General features: G+C 40.4%; 1 protein-coding gene across 1 annotated transcript in view; it reads right to left on the reverse strand.

The window, feature by feature from the left end:
* Nucleotides 1-19,838, reverse strand: part of LOC100892545 — a 61,256-nt gene extending 41,418 nt beyond the window's left edge. The window contains exons 1-11 of the mRNA XM_030988680.1: nucleotides 19,590-19,838; nucleotides 18,134-18,269; nucleotides 17,110-17,548; nucleotides 16,210-16,389; nucleotides 15,472-15,559; nucleotides 14,738-14,921; nucleotides 13,817-13,971; nucleotides 6,614-6,689; nucleotides 5,922-5,996; nucleotides 4,793-5,011; nucleotides 1,469-1,593 (exon numbers count right to left, since the gene is read on the reverse strand). Of these exons, the coding sequence (XP_030844540.1) occupies nucleotides 1,469-1,593; nucleotides 4,793-5,011; nucleotides 5,922-5,996; nucleotides 6,614-6,689; nucleotides 13,817-13,971; nucleotides 14,738-14,921; nucleotides 15,472-15,559; nucleotides 16,210-16,389; nucleotides 17,110-17,548; nucleotides 18,134-18,269; nucleotides 19,590-19,832 (1,920 nt within the window). The 5' untranslated portion in view covers nucleotides 19,833-19,838. The remainder of the gene's footprint in view (nucleotides 1-1,468; nucleotides 1,594-4,792; nucleotides 5,012-5,921; nucleotides 5,997-6,613; nucleotides 6,690-13,816; nucleotides 13,972-14,737; nucleotides 14,922-15,471; nucleotides 15,560-16,209; nucleotides 16,390-17,109; nucleotides 17,549-18,133; nucleotides 18,270-19,589) is intronic.
* Nucleotides 19,839-20,005: the final 167 nt, after the last annotated feature.

Genomic DNA, 20,005 nt, shown 5'->3' on the forward strand with positions numbered 1-20,005 from the left:
AGCTAGAAAGTTAAAAATATAGTGAAAATTGTTCAACTTTATTTTATTAGATAATCCATTCAACAGGAACAAAGAGCCTGGTGTATTGTAGCTCTGCGGTATAGTGGTAAATGCTGTTGACTTGTTGTGGTTTTCACCATTAACATGAGAACAAAGCATAACATTTTCTGATCTATTTTGATCTGGAATGGATATGTGTGAAGTTCTCACTGATAAAACTGTTGAAGTACAGGTGACACTTTATATTAACCCCTCGAAATTCTAAAAACAAATTGACAGCACTCTTTCACAAAGAGGGATTTAAGATTTCAAACTGTCTGAAACTTAACTGCAATAGAAATCGCTTATTTTCTTCTTCCAAAGTATCGACAGATAAGAACTCCCAAAACACTGACAGACCTTGTAGCAAACAAGTTATCCAATAAAGTGGTCAATGGAGTTCTATGAAGAAAAGAAAAAAGGTTTTCTACAAATAAAGTAGGAAAACTGCAAGACAAATAAAGTAGGAAAACTACAAGACAAATAATAAAGTCTCAGATGAAGCACCATCCACGAATCAATGCAACTTCCCATTGGACATGCATAAAGACATAAAGCTCTTGCGACCGGCTATCCACTTTCAAAACTCAGCTGAGGACATGCTTATTCCACATTGGATACCGTACAATTAGCCACTACCCCAGCCTATCCCAGGTGAATCACGGATGGTATATTCAGTAGTTTTTTAGTCTCATCAGTGCCTCTGATTAGTCAACAAATTACTGGACTGGATTGGGCATGCAGGCTTAAAGCTGTGATCCCATTTTGCTAGGGAAGACATGATAAAGGAGTACCACAACAAGGCACTTCAAGGACTGGCTATTAAAGCGATACTGAACTGATGAACTTTGTGCTCTAGTGTACTGTTTATTGCACAGCGTCATCTCATGGTCAACTTGCCAACAGTGCGTATCCCAATACCTAACTTCAGCTTTGCAGAGGACTTGATGCAAGAACCAACATCATAGCTAGGGAAGCAGCGAGGTTACGGCACATACTGTTACAGCTGACCCGAGATGGCGTAAGAGGGGATTGTTCGGTAATACTTCTAGTACATGGCTTTAAAGCCACACTGTACTACTTGTAGCTACTTGCTCCCTCTATATAGAAAACAATGCCTAAGCGGTGCCCATTGGTCCCCATGATCCCCTTCTTCTTATGCTAATTGAGAGCTGCTTTGATGAGATTACCACCTGTCAGTGACCTTGCAGGGTGGTCTAATCCCCCTGGCCAAACTAGTACAGATGGGCTTTAATAAACAATTTTTTTTTAATTCTTGTAAAAAAATTCTCTCATGACTGAACAGTTGAAAATAAAAATCAAACATATCTTGGGTAAGCTTGCATTAACGGAGATTTATTATACCAGCAGTACTCCCTGCACATCATCTCCATTGGCATATTAGATGTCTGATCATGTGACTACTTACCATGGTTACTTTGGTCACATGACATCTCGCTCCTGGTCGAGGATTGTCGATCATCTCGGATTCAAAGCGCTCGGCAATCTCACGTTCCTCAACCAGCCCTCCGATATCAAAACTCTGTCTTCTTCCTAATAAATATAAAGAAAGAGAAGGCGAGAAGAGAGAGAGAGAGAGAGAGAGAGAGAGAGAGAAGAAATAACATTATTACCAAAGAACATTTGCTTGAAATCTAACAAATTGTTAGTTTTACTGATACTGATTTTATCAAAAGATGGCAGTATGCCAAAGCAGATAGAGCTAGTACTATATACAAAGGTTTAATTGTCTGTTATACCTCAGTCACATCAACGAGAACGACATCAGACCGGCATCAGACCGACAACAGATCGATCAAACAATGACATTACCTCCCAAGGCTAAGAATCAGTCAGTCTGACTGTGTGACTTTAATTTATTACCAAATCCTCAGCCCAAACCATTTCTAATTTCTGGTTTCAGTTACCTATTTTTTGTCATTTTAGAGCACCATTAGTTGCATGTATACTTGCAACAACATATCCACATTGTCCCCAATATTTATGACCTCATGGATTTCAACTGTTAAATATACTATGTTAAAAGCACATTTTTTGAATATTTCTGGATTTATGAAATTCTTTCAAATGGATTATTCTATAAAATGACTAAAAACCGTCTACTTTTTTTTAATGAAGGGTTAATTCAATTGGTTCAGAGAAGTAACCAAAATGATACAGCACTAGAGAGAGCATTGGTCTTGGTATGGGAACATATCATAGATTTGAGATCAATTCACTGCCCTATATAGCCATAGGTCCTCTGTTACTTACAAGCATACATAAAATTGCTTTCTCAGCATCCAGATAAGATAATTGATCAATCAATCAATAAGCTCTAATAAAGAGGAGTGAATCTTTCTCCATGTAATATATATACTTTGACAGAGATTTTTAATACAATACCAAGGAACTACAGACATTGTTGTTTTAAGCATTTACTAGGCCTTTCTCAGTTACATCCACCCTGCCTACGTGCAAGAAACAGAGTACATGGTGTGCTTGATGAATCATTTCATTAATTCAATAATCTCGAGTCTATTATTGCTAGGATCTTATCTAAATGACGAGGTCCAATTGAACAAGACTGAAATGCTACATGTAAGCAATTTCTTAACCAATTTATAAATCAGATCAATTAATATCTCATAAATGTTGTAATGGGTTTGAACAAGTAACCTGAATACCAGAACATGGAATAAAAGTAGGACAGGGTTTCAACTCTTCTTGAAGAATTGGGTTTAGAGAGTTCAACGTACAGACAAATGACTAGGTCATTCTAGCTAATTTGCCTCATGTTACTTAACTCAACATGAATTGCAATAAACATTGTAACTTTATTTCCTATATCTCCTTAATCCATTTCTCAGCTGTTGAATAGAGTCAGGCTTTCATACGCCAAAAACTTCTGACTGCTTACGTGCGATTCTTTCCATACCGAAGACTTCTAAATGGTATGACAGATTCATATCCTAATTTAAGAAAACTGGTGAAAAATGGCATCTGTGATGACACCAAATTGTATTTCAACAGCAGTAGAATAAAATTTATTGACCTATCTGACAACATTTATTTCTCTTTCACATCAATAGTCAGAGTTGGCTTTAGGAGGACTTGGCACACTCATTCATAATTTCACATTCAATACATGATCAAGGTTAATTGTAAGACAACTTGTGGCACAAATTCCATTCTATTCCTTGGGGGCCCTTGTAAGGCACTCTGGTTGTGTTCACATTCTAGATCCATTAATCTTCTGGAAAAAAAAAAAAATTCTTGAAGATAGGCTGTGGAATGCTTTGCATGAACCAAACTTTTAGAACTGGACTATCCACAGATCTAGCACTCTTACAAGACCCATTGAAACTAGTTTGTGATATTCATCTTACATTATTCATGAATCAACCAAACTTAAAAGAGAATATGCTAAAGAAACCAAAATCACAAATAGACATACACATGTATATATTACTCAAATCTAAGGATTGCTTGATTGTACTACACCACTTTTGAAAACTAATATTGAAAATTATGTCCACAAGGAGATGGACAGTAAGATATTTGTGTGTGGTAAACATAGTATGGGATTCCTTTTGAAATTCCTCCTCATTATAATGATACCTAAATTTTTTGTTATTCAATTATAACGTAAATACTTAATGATAAACATGCTCATGTACAACAAACCAAATTTGCCTGAGTTAACCTCCATTTCTCTTCTTTCAGACTTAATAGAGACGTGTTAAAAAGTTGAAATCTTGAAGTAGGAACACAGCTACTGACCCTGAGAGTGGGTTCATTACAAGGACAAGTCACAAAGAATTCATGGTTTTCTTATAAATAATCTGAATAATGGATGAATACCTGATGAGTCTATGACAGCTACAGTTCAAGGTACACATACACACTCAAGTCATTCACCTTGTTGAGTTCATACTGAAACTAATTTACACAAAATGTTTTTGACGTTACTAGGTCATAATTCTTGGAAGTTATGTTTCCGTATGAATTAGACCTACAAACATTAGACTTACATACTTGTTGTCAAAGTGCAGAGCATCAAAAAGGGGTCAATTTTCTTACCAACTTTCCAGACTAGTTTTATTTTTTTAATACTTAAAAAAGGAAATGAGGGAAATAACAAAATGAATAGCAAGGAAGTGGAAAATAATAACTATTCCTTTGGCAAGATATCAACCTGCACTTGCTACTCTCCACCCAGTTGTTAAATGGGAACCCGGTAGGCTGCGGCCGTCATTGTTGGTCAAACATTTTATGAGCGTCAAGTAATGCCTGGCTGGAATGCTCCCCAGGGAATGGAGATCGAGCACACAGTGTGAGTGGGCAAGCACCGAATCCAATGACCGGGGTAATAGTATATCTGTAAAGTGCTAGAGACATTGTATTAAGCACAATACAAAAGCAGAATATTATTATTCCAAGTACCATACGTATAGAACTTAATAATATCAAGACTACAAAGAAGTCACTGAAATTCATTCTTCTTTCTCTCTCTCTCTCTCTCTATTTCTTTTCTTTTCTTTCTTTTTTGCTGTTGAAACTAGAGATTCCAAGCTTTACAATGACGTATAACATTCTCTAGTAGAACGCACCTAAATTTCACATTTAACAGCAGTCAATAACATCTATCAAGGGAAAGCAACTTTTTTGGCATTTAATCTGTTGTCAGATTTGCAGCGCTTTGCTGGTTTTATGGTGTCAGGTCGCATATACTATGTAAAGACTATGTTACCTTTCAGGCTCCTCGCTTCAGCCTCCAGTGCTTTGATGAGAGTCTCTGTATCAATCTCCTCTTCCTCATCATCCTCCTCCTCCTCCTCCTCTTCCTCATCGTCATCCCCGTCATGATGCAGATGATCCTCATCCTCATCATCAGCCTCATCGTCTCCATCAGTACCCATCGTGCAATGATTCTTTGTCTTGGATTCTTTACTGTTTCCGTTTGGTGATGCTAAATTGGACAAGAAAAAGAAAAAAAAGGGAACAAGTCCAAGATGAATAAAAAATACAATACTTAAAGTGAACTGGTAACATTGTTGAAAGGTGATGAAAAAACTGTTAATTTTTTGAATGAAATGTTACTTATTATATTCCTTCTACTGTACTAACCTTCTAGTATGCACAAATTCTGAAAAAAATTCTCAAACCACAAAAATACTTATTGTTTTCTTTGAAGGGGTCATCACTGTGCGTCACCCACTAACAGTAAATTCTCCTAACCAATTTTTGAATGTTCCAAACCGTTTTTCCATGAAAATAAGACATAAAACAGGCTTTTAAAAATCTGTTAACACTTAAATATTTGGAATGGTATAAAGAGCCAATTCATCGCTTTGTGAAGATTTACATTCACCTAAAATGTATTTAAATTGTAATAATATAGTTGGGAGAATTTAGGAATCGATCAGATCAGTTTTTTATCATTAATAATGGTCAGTTTTCATTCAAACTTTCAGATTATCTTTAATTGTACATCTAGCATTGAAGTCACTACCTTAGCACCATTTTCTCTCTTGATTGGTTATATGTGTATTATTTGATGTCATCTTGGATTTGATAGAATCAACATGTAAGCAAGGTTTGTATTGTTTTTGACATACATACATGTATATTACATGTCACACATGGTGGTAAAGAATTAACACCCAAGATGAACTAAAACACGATGTCTGGCAATTATAAATTACTGAAGCTTATTCAATCTAAGAAACCAGTAAATGCAAAGATATTGTGACATTTGCAAGGTTTCCCCCAACAAACTGCCTCCCCCAACATAACCTGTGTGGTGTGTTCAGAATGATTGAAGGGACCTTTTCTCATCTCTTCATGCTGCATTTACATGTTTGTGTAACCCTACTTACTTGGCTCATCAATAGAGTGCCTCTGGTAGTATCCTGATTTAATGGCTGCTATCCTGTGCTCCAGAAAGCTTTTCTCTACAATTACAAGACGATAACAAAGTAACAAAACATCAAAGCATTTTTCATTTTCTATAAATCATATGGGGCGTTGCAATAAAGTTGTGATTGATTGCAAGTAGCAAAATTTGCAACTGATATTTGCAATCGATTGCAACTCAACTTTCTTGCAAAGCCTCACTAGTCTCCTAAATTTCCTAGGATTTTGTTAGGATTAAAGTTTTAACAATTAAATAAAGTTAACTAGATCTAGCTTTTATTCTTTCCTCACTCTCTCTTACTGATGGGGCGTTGCAAGAAAGTTGAGTTGCGATCAATTGCAAATTTGCAATTAATTGCAAGACTTACGCTTGATTTAGGGGATTTGCAACTGATTGCAACTGTCTTGCAACGCCCCAATAGTGTACAAATGAATTCATATCACAGAATCCTTTGAGGGAAAATTCACTACCTGACTTCACACTTCATTGAGATTGTCCGTAACATGGAAACAGTACAAATACTGGAGTATGTACTCAGGACAGGTCAAGTGATTGATAAAATGACAGGAGAGTGGATTAATGTGTTCTTCCATCTAGCATTTGGCCACTGCTTCATTTAATTCGATGATCATATCCATTTAGTGAGTAACTTACCTAGCATTAACTTGTCTGTTTGTGTATTTTCAAGCTCCTCTGTCAAAGAGCTTATCAGACCCTTCTGTGAACTCACCTAAACATGATTCAAAGAAAACTGAAAATATTGACCTTAGACACAATCATATCATTATTGAATCATAAAGCAGTTGAAATACTTGGGTGTTCTTAAATCTTACCTCATACATAAATGAATCTATTCTAGAGTCCGCTGGCACATTTCTGTTCATTTCTTTACATTTTTCTGGTTCAAACAATCCATCTACTGCATGATAAACAATACAGGATTAATTTTAAAATTATCTCCTGAAACATAATTCCATTACAAAGCTGGAGATACGCTCAAAATTACAGACAAATCCTAATCTAAAGCTGGATTAATGATACTTTCATGTTTGCGAGTGAATTAGTGAACTAGAAAGTATCACAATCTGTATTGCCGCGCAATGCCAATGTATCCCCGGCAGTGGCAGCGATTTTGTGTCATCCTTATGTTCGAAGGAGGGACAAAGATCCCCTCTCCCCTCCCTGAAAAAAAAGGATGGCGTAGAGATCGCCACTAGTGGCTCAGACTATTGTCAAGACTAGGAGCAGCATCACCAAAACAATATGTGTAAAGATTAGAGAAATCTCTGTAGAAAATTTGAAAGAAATGTGGCAGTTAGAGCGCACAAAAGACAGCCGTCAAAATATGACTTTTGACCATATAACAGACGGAACACAGGTGGCAGTATCACCAAACACTAAAGATGTGCAGATTTTACTAAGACACACCTTCATACAACATTTGAAAGAAATCCGTCAAGGAATGTGGCAGTAAGAGCGCACACAAGAATATGACGCGGTGGATGCGGCAGCGTAACGCTGCTGAATTCAAATTACACCACCGAAATACTGCTAGGGGATACAATTACAATGACGGCACTTCTTAAAGGTACTATGTCCCTTTTGCAGCCAACGTCAAATTCTGTAACACTTTGCAGGAATTATAAATATGTCATGTATGTCCTATCTGTGAAATTTAAAAGTTAGCAGTGTCCTAATAATCACATCTCCCTATATGAGAGAACACCCTGTTCTGCTTTACCCCTCCCTAGAAGAGAGAACACCCTGTTCTGCTCCACCCCTCCCTAGAAGAGAACACCCTGTTCTGCTTCAGCCCTCCCTAGAAGAGAGAACACCCTGCTCTGCTCCACCCCTCCCTAGAAGAGAAAACACCCTGTTCTGCTTCATCACTCCCTAAAAGAGAGAACACCCTGTTCTGCTTCACCCCTCCCTGGAAGAGAGAACACCCTGTTCTGTGTCACCCCTCCCTTGAAGAGAGAACACCCTGTTCTTCTTCACCCCTCCCTTGAAGAGGGAACATCCTGTTCTGCTTCACCCCTCCCTAGAAGAGAGAACACCCTGTTCTGCTCCACCCCTCCCTAGAAGAGAAAACACCCTGTTCTGCTTCATCGCTTCCTAAAAGAGAGAACACCCTGTTCTGCTTCACCCCTCCCTGGAAGAGAGAACATCCTGTTCTGTTTAACCCCTCTCTAGAAGAGAGAACACCCTGTTCTGCTTCACCCCTCCCTTAAAGAGAGAACAACCTGTTATGCTGCACCCCTCCCTCGAAGAGAGAACATCCTGTTCTGCTTCACCCCTCCCTTGAAGAGAAAACATCCTGTTCTGCTTCACACCTCCCTTAAAGAGAGAACACCCTGTTCTGCTTCACCCATCCCTTTTAGAGAGAGCATCCTATTCTGCTTCACCCCTCCCTAGAAGAGAAAACACCCTGTTCTGCTTCACCCTTCCCTTGAAGAGAGAACACCCTGTTCTTCTTCACCCCTCCCTTAAAGAGAGAACACCCTGTTATGCTGCACCCCTCCCTCAAAGAGAGAACATCCTGTTCTGCTTCACCCCTCCCTAAAAGAGAGAACACCCTGTTCTTTGTCACCCCTCCCTTGAAGAGAAAACATCCTGTTCTTCTTCACCCCTCCCTTAAAGAGAGAACACCCTGTTCTGCTTCACCCTTCCCTTGAAGAGAGAACACCCTGTTCTTCTTCACCCCTCCCTAGAAGAGAGAACATCCTGTTCTGCTTCACCCCTCCCTAGAATAGAAAACATCCTGTTCTGCTTCACCCCTCCCTAGAAGAGAGAACACCCTGTTCTGATTCACCCCTCCCTTGAAGAGAGAACATCCTGTTCTTCTTCACCCCTCCCTTAAAGAGAAAACATCCTGTTCTTCTTCACCCCTCCCTTGAAGAGAGAACATCCTGTTCTGCTTCACCTGTCCCTAGAATAGAAAACATCCTGTTCTGCTTCACCCCTCCCTTGAAGAGAGAACATCCTGTTCTGCTTCACCCCTCCCTTGAAGAGAACACACCCTGTTCTACTTCACCCCTCCCTAGAAGAGAGAACACCCTGTTCTGCTTCAGCCCTCTCTTAGAGAGAGAACATCCGGTTCTGCTGCATCCCTCTCTTGAAGAGAGAACATCCTGTTCTGCTTCACCCCTCCCTAGAAGAGAGAACACCCTGTTCTTCTTCACCCCTCCCTTGAAGAGAGAACATCCTGTTCTGCTTCACCCGTCCCTAGAATAGAAAACATCCTGTTCTGCTTCACCCCTCCCTTGAAGAGAGAACATCCTGTTCTGCTTCACCCCTCCCTTGAAAAGAACACACCCTGTTCTGCTTCACCCCTCCCTAGAAGAGAGAACACCCTGTTCTGCTTCACCCCTCCCTTAGAGAGAGAACATCCGGTTCTGCTGCATCCCTCTCTTGAAGAGAGAACATCCTGTTCTGCTTCACCCCTCCCTAGAAGAGAGAACACCCTGTTCTGCTCCACCCCTCCCTAAAAGAGAGAACACCCTGTTCTGAGTCACCCCTCCCTTGAAGAGAAAACACCCTGTTCTTCTTCACCCCTCCCTTAAAGAGAGAACACCCTGTTCTGCTTCACCCTTCCCTTGAAGAGAGAACACCCTGTTCTTCTTCACCCCTCCCTTAAAGAGAGAAAACCCTGTTATGCTGCACCCCTCCCTCGAAGAGAGAACATCCTGTTCTGCTTCACCCCTCCCTTGAAGAGAGAACATCCTGTTCTGCTTCACCCCTCCATTGAAGAGAGAACATCCTGTTCTGCTTCACCCCTCCCTAGAAGAGAGAACAGCCTGTTCTGCTTCACCCCTCCCTAGAAGAGAGAACATCCTGTTCTGCTTCACCCCTCCCTTGAGGAGAGAACATCCTGTTCTGCTTCACCCCTTCCTAGAAGAGAGAACACCCTGTTCTGAGTCACCCCTCCCTTGAAGAGAAAACACCCTGTTCTTCTTCACCCCTCCCTTAAAGAGAGAACACCCTGTTCTGCTTCACCCTTCCCTTGAAGAGAGAACACCCTGTTCTTCTTCACCCCTCCCTTAAAAAGAGAAAACCCTATTATGCTGCACCCCTCCCTCGAAGAGAGAACATCCTGTTCTGCTTCACCCCTCCCTTGAAGAGAGAACATCCTGTTCTGCTTCACCCCTCCCTTGAAGAGAGAACACCCTGTTCTGCTCCACCCCTCCCTAAAAGAGAGAACACCCTGTTCTGAGTCACCCCTCCCTTGAAGAGAAAACACCCTGTTCTTCTTCACCCCTCCCTAGAAGAGAGAACACCCTGTTCTGCTTCACCCCTCCCTTAGAGAGAGAACATCTGGTTCTGCTGCATCCCTCTCTTGAAGAGAGAACATCCTGTTCTGCTTCACCCCTCCCTAGAAGAGAGAACATCCTGTTCTGCTTCACCCCTCCCTTGAAGAGAGAACACCCTGTTCTTCTTCACCCCTCCCTAAAAGAGAGAACACCCTGTTCTGAGTCACCCCTCCCTTGAAGAGAAAACACCCTGTTCTTCTTCACCCCTCCCTAGAAGAGAGAAAACCCTGTTATGCTGCACCCCTCCCTTAGAGAGAGAACATCTGGTTCTGCTTCACCCCTCCCTTGAAGAGAGAACATCCTGTTCTGCTTCACCCCTCCATTGAAGAGAGAACATCCTGTTCTGCTTCACCCCTCCCTAGAAGAGAGAACAGCCTGTTCTGCTTCACCCCTCCCTAGAAGAGAGAACATCCTGTTCTGCTTCACCCCTCCCTTGAGGAGAGAACATCCTGTTCTGCTTCACCCCTTCCTAGAAGAGAAAACACCCTGTTCTTCTTCACCCCTCCCTAGAATGGAGAACACCCTGTTCTGCCTCACCCCTTCTTTAAAGAGAGAACACCCCGTTCTGCTTCACCCATCCCTTTTAGAGAGAGCATCCTATTCTGCTTCACCCCTCCCTAGAAGAGAGAACACCTTGTTCTACTTTACCCCTCCCTTGGAAGAGAGAACACCCTGTTCTGCTTTACCCCTCCCTTGAAGAGAGAACATCCTGTTCTGCTTCACCCCTCCCGTGAAGAGAGAACATCCTGTTCTGCTTCACCCCTCCCTTGAAGAGAGAACATCCTGTTCTGCTTCACCCCTCCCTTGAAGAGAGAACATCCTGTTCTGCTTCACCCCTCCCTTGAAGAGAGAACATCCTGTTCTGCTTCACCCCTCCCTAGAATAGAAAACATCCTGTTCTGCTTCACCCATCCCTTGAAGAGAGAGCATCCTATTCTGCTTCACCCCTCCCTTAACGAGAGAACACCCTGTACTGCTTCACCCATCCCTTGAAGAGAGAGCATCCTATTCTGCTTCACCCCTCCCTAGAAGAGAGAACACCCTGTTCTACTTTACCACTCCCTTGAAGAGAGAACATCCTGTTCTGCTTTACCTCTCCCTTGAAGAGAGAACACCCTGTTCTGCTCCACCCCTCCCTAGAATAGAAAACATCCTGTTCTGCTTCACCCCTCCCTAGAATAGAGAACATCATGTTCTCCTTCACCCCTCTCTAGAAGAGAGAAAATCCTATTCTGCTTCACCTCTCCCAAGAAGAGAGAACACCCTGTTCAGCTTCACCCTCCTAGAAAAGAGAACACCCTGTTTTGCTTCACCCCTCCCAAGAAGAAAAAACACCCTGTTCTGCTTCACCCCTCCCTATTAGAGAGAACATCCTGTCCTGCTTCACCCCTTCCTAGAAGAGAGAACACCCAGTTCTGCTTCACCCCCCCCCCCTAGAAGAGAGAACACCCTGTTTTGCTTCACCCCCTCCCCCCCTAGAAGAGAGAACACCCTGTTCTGCTCCGCCCCTCCCAAGAAGAGAGAACATCCTGTTCTGCTTCACCCCTCCCTAGAAGAGAGAACATCCTGTTCTGCTTCACCCCTCCCAAGAAGAGAGAACACCATGTTCTGCTTCACCCCTCCCTAGAAGAGAGAACATCCTGTTCTGCTCCGCCCCTCCCAAGAAGAGAGAACATCCTGTTCTGCTTCACCCCTCCCTAGAAGAGAGAACATCCTGTTCTGCTTCACCCCTCCCAAGAAGAGAGAACACCATGTTCTGCTTTACCCCTCCCTAGAAGAGAGAACATCCTGTTCTGCTTCACCCCTCCCTAGAAAAGAGAACACCCTGTTATGCTTCACCCCTCCCTAGAAGAGAGATTCTACCAAGATACATTTTTAATTCTCTATGCAAAATTAGAAAAAAAATCCATCATGAAATATGACCTGCAGAGCACACAATAGACACTCACCAGAATATGACCTTTTGACCCTATAGAAGATTGAAAACTGGGGGCAGCATCACCAAAAGTTGTAGGTGTGTAGATTATACCAAGAAACACCTCCATACAAAATTTGAAAGAAATCCGTTAAGGAATGATGCAGTTGGAGCGCAATCTAGAGTGCCACGAAGACATCTATCAAAATATGACCTTTGACCGTATAAAAGACGGAACACTGGAGGCAGCATCACCAAGATCTATAGGCTTGTAGATTATACCAAGATACACCTTCATTTAAAATTTGAACTAAATCCCTTGAAAAATGTGGCCTATAGAGCACACACAAACCATCCAAACAAATATGGCCTTTTAACCTACATGTATAGAAGACGGAACACTGGGGCATCATCACCAAAAGTTGTAGTTGTGTAGATTATACCAAGATACACCTCCATAAAACATTGGAAAGAAATCTGTCAAGGAACGATGCAGTTAGACTGCACACTAGAGTGCACACAAGTCGCCTATCAGAATATGACCTTTGACCCTATAAAAGACGGAACACTAGAGGCAGCATCGCCAAATTCTATAGGCTTGTAGATGATACCAAGATACACTTTCGTTTAAAATTTGAACGGAATGAGTTTTCCCTTTAAAAATGTGGCCTATAGAGCGGACCAAAAAATATGGCTTTTTACCCTATAGAAGATGGAACACTGGGGGCAGCATCACCAAAAGTCAAAGGTGTTGAGATTATACCACGATACACCTCCATACAAACTTTGAAAGAAATCCGTAAGGAATGTGGCAGTTAGAGCGCACACAAGAATATGACGCGGCGGATGCTGCTGCTGCTGAATCCAAAGTACCCCACCGGCATACTGCCGGGGGGTACAATAAGCACTGCACACAGATTAAGTCACAATTAGATAATGGATGAGATTTGTCGAGTTCATTATCCAGCTTACTGCTACTGAACCGAATGCAAGCAATATCACTTATGCACAAGCTTTAAAACATGAATTATTTGTTTTATAAAACGGGTCTAACATACAAATATAAAGTTAAGATGTAAGCAACAAACCTGAAAAAAATGCCATGCTTTGCCGTCATGGGGGGGTGCCATTTGCTTTGCATGACAAACAGCCAAACAGTGTGAGGCACGTCTCAGTGTGTGCATCAATGTCCTTGCTACTTGCAACTATGTGCATTTCATCGCGTCTTGATTTTGTACGCACCAGAGATATGCATACACGCACCTTACGCGTGCATTATCACTTCAGCCGTGGGTTATCACGTTTTCACGGGAGATTCTTTTGCATATTGTAGGCATGGTAGGAAAGAATGATGCATGACCATGTGGTGTCATTTAACAACGTAGATAACCTACACTCTAGACCCATTTTATGAGTCTAAATGTGACGTGCACTCTACAAGATTATAATAATATTATTACAGTCAAACCTGCTTTAGTGACCACCTGTCTACAAAGGCCACATTTGTTGTTTCCCTTGGAAATGGTTTCTCATTGAATCATGTACTAAAGGAACCTGTCTACAAAGGCAACTTTTGTGTTTCCATTGGGCAGTCGCTATAGACAGGTTTGACTGTATCTATAATCTACCTACCAGAGCACGAAGGGCAATGACCTCATGTCTTAACTTCATGATGCAAGCAACCTGACCTTGGTACGCGTCTCTGCTCCTCTCTGTCCACTTCTGGAGCTCCATCTCGATCTCTTTCAGGTCCAGGCTCATGTCTGTCTCCTTCAAGATTGTTTGTCCTGATGAAGACAAAGTTTGTTGAGATGAGGAAAATAACAACTGAACATTCAAATCGTTATGGTTACGTAAATGAGACGAGAAAATAAAATGTAGTGTAATTGCAACAATCCAAACTTTTTTTTCAATATCGCTTGCATTTGTGCAAAAGTAAATGGAAATAGAAATTAAGACCAGGCTACTTTTTTTTTTATACAAATTCACAGGACTATTTAGGATGCGCAATTAAAAGAAAAATTAAAATACATTGAAACATTTTGCTTCATACTTCCAAAATTGATTGCACAGTTCTCATCCCTCAAACAGTTCATTAAATGGAGATTTCATATGTATACGGTAGGCAAGTCACACCTTATTTGGGTGCACTTTGAGAACCTACTCCATTCTTTGTACAAGAGGGGGGGGGGGGGGGGGGAGGGGAGACTAGGTGTCGTTGCACATCTTCCAATTTGTAATATTAGGAAGAGAGACCTGGGGTGTTTCACAAAGCCTTTTTTCAATGACAAATGACAAAAATCAGTGACAAATCTGCTGATAACCAATCAGAAGCAAGGATTTCAGTAGCTTAGAACAAAAACTGTAATTTGTCACTGATGACAAGTTTTTTGAAACACCCCCCTAAAGGTTACAGTGATTAAGTTGCTGTCTCCCTCACAAGCTCAAATGATACTGAGTAATTAGTAATCAAGATGACAATGATAAGAGATGAATTTTAAATATGGAAGTATCTTGAACACAGCTATAAACAATCATCCTGAAGTAACCTACCAACGAATGGAGGTATGTAGCACATGAGTGTGCAGTTTGTCCAGTTATCAGCCAAGTCAGAGTATTTACTGTTGAGGACAATGTCATCGTTGAAGCCATGAAGAGCGAAGAAATCCACCGCAGAATGATCTGCATAAACCACCAAGGAATCGTAATGTCCAACAATGCTCACATCTTTCATTTGCTGAAGGAACGGAATGGAAAAGAAACAAGACTCAAGTGGTATTATATGCTCTCCCTTAAATCAGTCAGATCTCTAGCCCCCCCCCCCCCCCCCCCATATGATTTCCACAATGTTACTCCCAGTTGCCAACCCAAGCCCTTCAGGTACTTCAATTTATGACATCTCCTTGCTCTCGTACAATCAATCCATGCATCAATGGCCAAATCGTTCATGTCTATACTTTCCAACAAGAGTCAAACAGTGCTTTCCAATCACATTATTTAGATTTCACCTTTCTGAATCATGTCAAGCACTTGTGAGTTGTTAAAAATTAACCTGATTTCTCAAATATATCTTATGAACACTTAAGAAACAAATCTTTTTGTATATTTAGCATGCAGCAATACTTTACAAGTACTGCCAAAAGTAATGTATACTGTTACTGTATATTGCCACCATCCCTTAAATTTACCACCATCACCTCCATCACCACCACCATCATCACTACTACTACATTGTACTTGTTAATACAAGTGAATGTATGAATGATGGAGGAATCAAAGGAGCTTACCCTTAATAAATATCTTCCAATGCCACACCTTCTGCATCTCTTTCTCACTCCCATCAAGTCTATCTGTACTATCTTCTCCCCAGGACGACTGTTGGGTAAAATTACAAAGTATCACAAGTGAAAAATGGTTATGTATGCTTGTGTTAAGAGCACAAAAAGTTAGTTTTGATTGTTGTTCAAATGCATTGTCCTTATTATATCTGTGCATTGTAATCTTTATTATCGGTATTATAATCATGAAATTCATGTTCAATTAAATATCAATACAATGAGACGGAAGGTATCAATATCTTTAGACTTGGTGTGCAGGGTTATAAATAAAGCATGATTCACAAGATAACATTTCTTCAACTTCATTGTTGATGTAAGTTGGTGGTAGTATACAGTATGCACAATGGCACTCCTGTAAAGTTAACTCATTTACTGATGATCCTGTAAGCATAACATCATAGCTGCAAACTGTGATTTTCCTGAGCTTATATTCCACAGATTTATTTTATACCATTTCTCTGGATGTGAGGCCATTCACTTCAACTGACTACTAAATTCTTTCATTCCCTGTAGGCTAAATACAGGAACCACCAAGTTCTTTTAAGAAATGGGTTGATAGAGATGGTCCAAAATCAACAGTCTGGCTCATTTCCAAGTTTTCAGGTAGACAACCACCACGATTAAAAATAAAGGATTTTTTGTGCACTTAAAAAAAATTAGATTACACAATTAAGAGGAAAAACTCACATATGAGACTTTTCCCAAGTAGCACAAGCCACGATCCTTGACTCAATCCCGACCGTTGATTCTACTTCTTCCAGGGTTGGGTTTAAACTCAACTCCTCTCTTCTTTCCTTCCTCTGTTTCACCAATCTCAAGAATTCATTGATGCCTTTTGAAAAGTCCATTTCTTCCTCTTCATCTTCACTGTTGAGATAAATATAACAATTACAAATATGAAACTTCGCAATTCAATAGCAAAGAGGACTCTTCACCCACTTTGGGGGTATTACAAGACAGTATACTGGTAATACAAAATGTGAGAGCAAGCTGTAGCCCATCTTTACTACTCAGAATGAGTTATCACAGTAGTAAAGGAATTTAGTTTCACTGAATCTGAAGTACTGTACATGAACTAAGTAAAACTCATGTTCGGAAAACTGGACTGGAGAGGGGATAGTTTACATACTTCAGACTACTGGTACATAAAACACAATTTTATTCAAATAAAATTATCTAGACAACTCAAATCATTCCAAAAAAAAAGGGGGGGGGGATCCATTGTAATGCATGTGTGACTGTGTGTAACAAAAATATAAAATCTTGGCATCATTTCACGAAACTGTCATAGGTACAAGTTCTTCAATGTCCAATCGAAATGCGTGTGTTGTAATTACCACACGTTCCTACGGGATGTTGGTGAACTTATACTTCCTGAAACGCTGCCCTGATGAACAATCTAATGTAGATCAGCTCGCTGTTTCCTTTTGAGGAAACTCATCCCAATATAAAATGACTCTTTTTACAAAGTCAATATATTTCAGACATCATCATTACTTCAAAATAATTTATACTTGATAGGAATTTGCTTGTGATACATCTGAACTGCCTATACACACTGTTGTGAAAATGACAATTTGAATTTACCTTTCTTCCTCTTCACTATCCGAATCACTGAAGACATCGGCAAACACTTTCCGCTGCTCTTCCTCCTCCAACACATCCTCTGCATCCTCCTTAGCAACTTCACCTGTATCATCCTTAGCAACTGTATCTTCATCATCACCCTTTCGCCTTCCATCCTCATCATCAACGTCTTTATCATTCCCTTTCACATCAGTTGCTTCTCCCCCACCATCGCCTCCAAGTAGTCTCAAAAGAGGACTTTCTTTGGATCCATCAACACTGTTTGGCACCTCTCCATCATCAGAGTCTATTTCCTTAGATTGAGTGCCAGGGCTGAGGGTAGAGTCCTTGTTGTTCGTGTTGGAATTATTGTTCTCTGGTACTGTTTCTTTGGCTGCGGTAGTGGTCTCTACTTCTCTTTCCCTTTGTAGAATCTTCTGCTGTAGTTCCTTAGCAACATCTAGTTGAAGGCAAAGGTATATCCAATGACATTACAGTACAAATTTCTACTTTTAACATTGATTCTTGGTAGACTGTTTGGTACCTAGCCATTATTTTGAATGTCAAGTAAGGTGAAAATAACCTCATCATTTTTATTTTTTTTTTAAACAAAAAAAAGCCCACTCATGCGATATAAATGGACCAAATAACCCACTAAATTGTTTACATCATTTTACTGCAGGAGAAAAAAATGCAGTGTCACATCTAATCACATAAAAAATGGATTATTCTTGTGAAGCACTGTCTAGCTGACCAGGCTAACTGTTTAGTCTTCATCCAGATTTCTCTATTCTCATTCCTTACTTGAAAAATAGTGTAGAATCCATGACCATATTAGATATAGATCAGGTAAAAGGAAAAACTCCACAAAGTGTAAGTATGACCTTAGAAATACTTCCTCCTCCAAGAATTTATCTTCCAGGTCAGTTTGCACAACTGTCATGCTTTTTGAAAAAGTAAATGAAACAATAACAAACAACAGGGCACGGATGAAAGGAGAGGAAAAGAAAGAAAGAAGAGGAAGTAGACAAGTAGATTCCCTCACCTTTGGTACTTCTGATAAGTATTAATGTTTTGGCCAATTTTCCAGTCACTGTTGCATAGAGGACCAGAGGTGTGATGTCTGGGAGACAGGTGTCGTAGAGACCTACTACTGTATGGAGAAGCTCAACATTGGAAACCTGCAAGAGACAGTAAAGAAGAACAAAGTTTCACTGATAATTTCGATTTGGGTGCAGTCTAAATGATTATCATTGTTCTCTAGAAGGTCTAGACTATTTAATTTGATTGTGAGTTTCTTCTTCATTTGTTTAAAAAGGAGTTTAATAGGGAAGAGTGCCCAGTATTCGGTCACTTAAGGGAAAATCGCTAATATTTTGAATTCTTACCTCTTTTATTTGGCAATCTACCCATCAAAAGAAAACAAAATTATTCCTCTAACAGGATTTTAAAGTCACTTAAAATATAGAATGATGATAAGCAAAATACTTCCGAAAGAAGACGGAGCATTTTTCTGCCCAGAATTCGGTCGCGCGATTTGTGCGTGGTATCTCCGTTACCAAGGAGTGAAGCGTATTTGCGCACTATTGACCGAATACTGGACGAGCGATACCGCATGACAAGGGTATCGTACTATAAATACCTCTTGCACATCGGCAAGTGCGTCATTTGCAAATTCGCTGCGATGGAGTGAACACGGAAGTGATTCTCTTCACACACATACTAAATTCATTGTGACAGCACACGTAGTTGTTTCGCAATAGACTTCTACATATGGCTATGCATGTTAGCGCATGTGCTAACAGAACGCGGAAGTGCAGAAAGTTGTGCGACACTGACCAATTTCAAGCTAAGTTGGAGATCTTTCCGGGGCCCTAAATCTGATGTAATTTTGAGAGTTAAGAAAAGTTGTTCAGCTGCCTGATTTGTGCAAGTTTCGTGGCTCATAAATCATTTTTTTAATTGTTACAGCTGTTGAAACGGCCGTCTGACCGAGTACTGGGAATGGACCGAATACTGGGCGTGCTACCCCAGGCTATAGCACTTTGAAGTGTAGACTATATGGAGGTACTGTTACTTAGAACATCATGGTCATGCCATGGCATAGAATCTTAGACATATTTCTGTATATCCAGACTCCAGACATCTAGACCTAGATCTATTCTAGAGTCTAGACGTATGTTTAATTTTAATCCTTCAAAAATCTGAGAATTAAAAAAAATATTCATTAGATCTATCAATAATCAATCATAATAAAAAGAGGCTTTCAGAGCTATAAATTGAGATAGGCATAGCCATAGGCCTCTAGATCTAGTCTATCTCATACTTAAGAGATAGACAGTGAATGATGTCAATATTTACATCGACCCACTTCATGTTATTAGTTAGAAATAGTCGAGCTGCGGGGGCCGGTCAGGCAGGGTCAATCTTTACTTTCATGGTACCCCGACGTTCAGGCGGCAAGTACTCTGGGTTACCGGTGGCTCCCGCTAAATACTTACACCGGGCACAACATCAATGCCGTTGCTCTTGACGCTCTCAAGGAGACGGCGGAATTCAACAATAACAGGCAAACACGCTATTTCTTGACTTGGTTTGCTATGTGCGGTAACTTTTTCCGTTGAATATGTATCGCTTGCTGCATCTTTAGCTAATTTTAATAACCCTGATCCTTTTAGACGACGTTTACGGGTGAAATTTGCAGCGCTCAGCCGCACAGAAATTAATCCCAAGGGCGCGGCCATCTTTATTTTTTTACCAGGCTCTATACAATCGTTTCTTGTTAAAGATTATAATTTTTGTAAGTCGAACTTCAATTTTATCAGAAAAATCATTATATAATTATAAAATTTGATAAATATATATGATTTGAATAATGAATCTTTGAAAATTATTCAAAACCGTTATCTACATTTTG

Source organism: Strongylocentrotus purpuratus, unplaced genomic scaffold (genome assembly GCF_000002235.5).
Source record: "Strongylocentrotus purpuratus isolate Spur 01 unplaced genomic scaffold, Spur_5.0 spur5_contig_840, whole genome shotgun sequence".
NCBI lineage: Eukaryota > Metazoa > Echinodermata > Echinoidea > Camarodonta > Strongylocentrotidae > Strongylocentrotus > Strongylocentrotus purpuratus.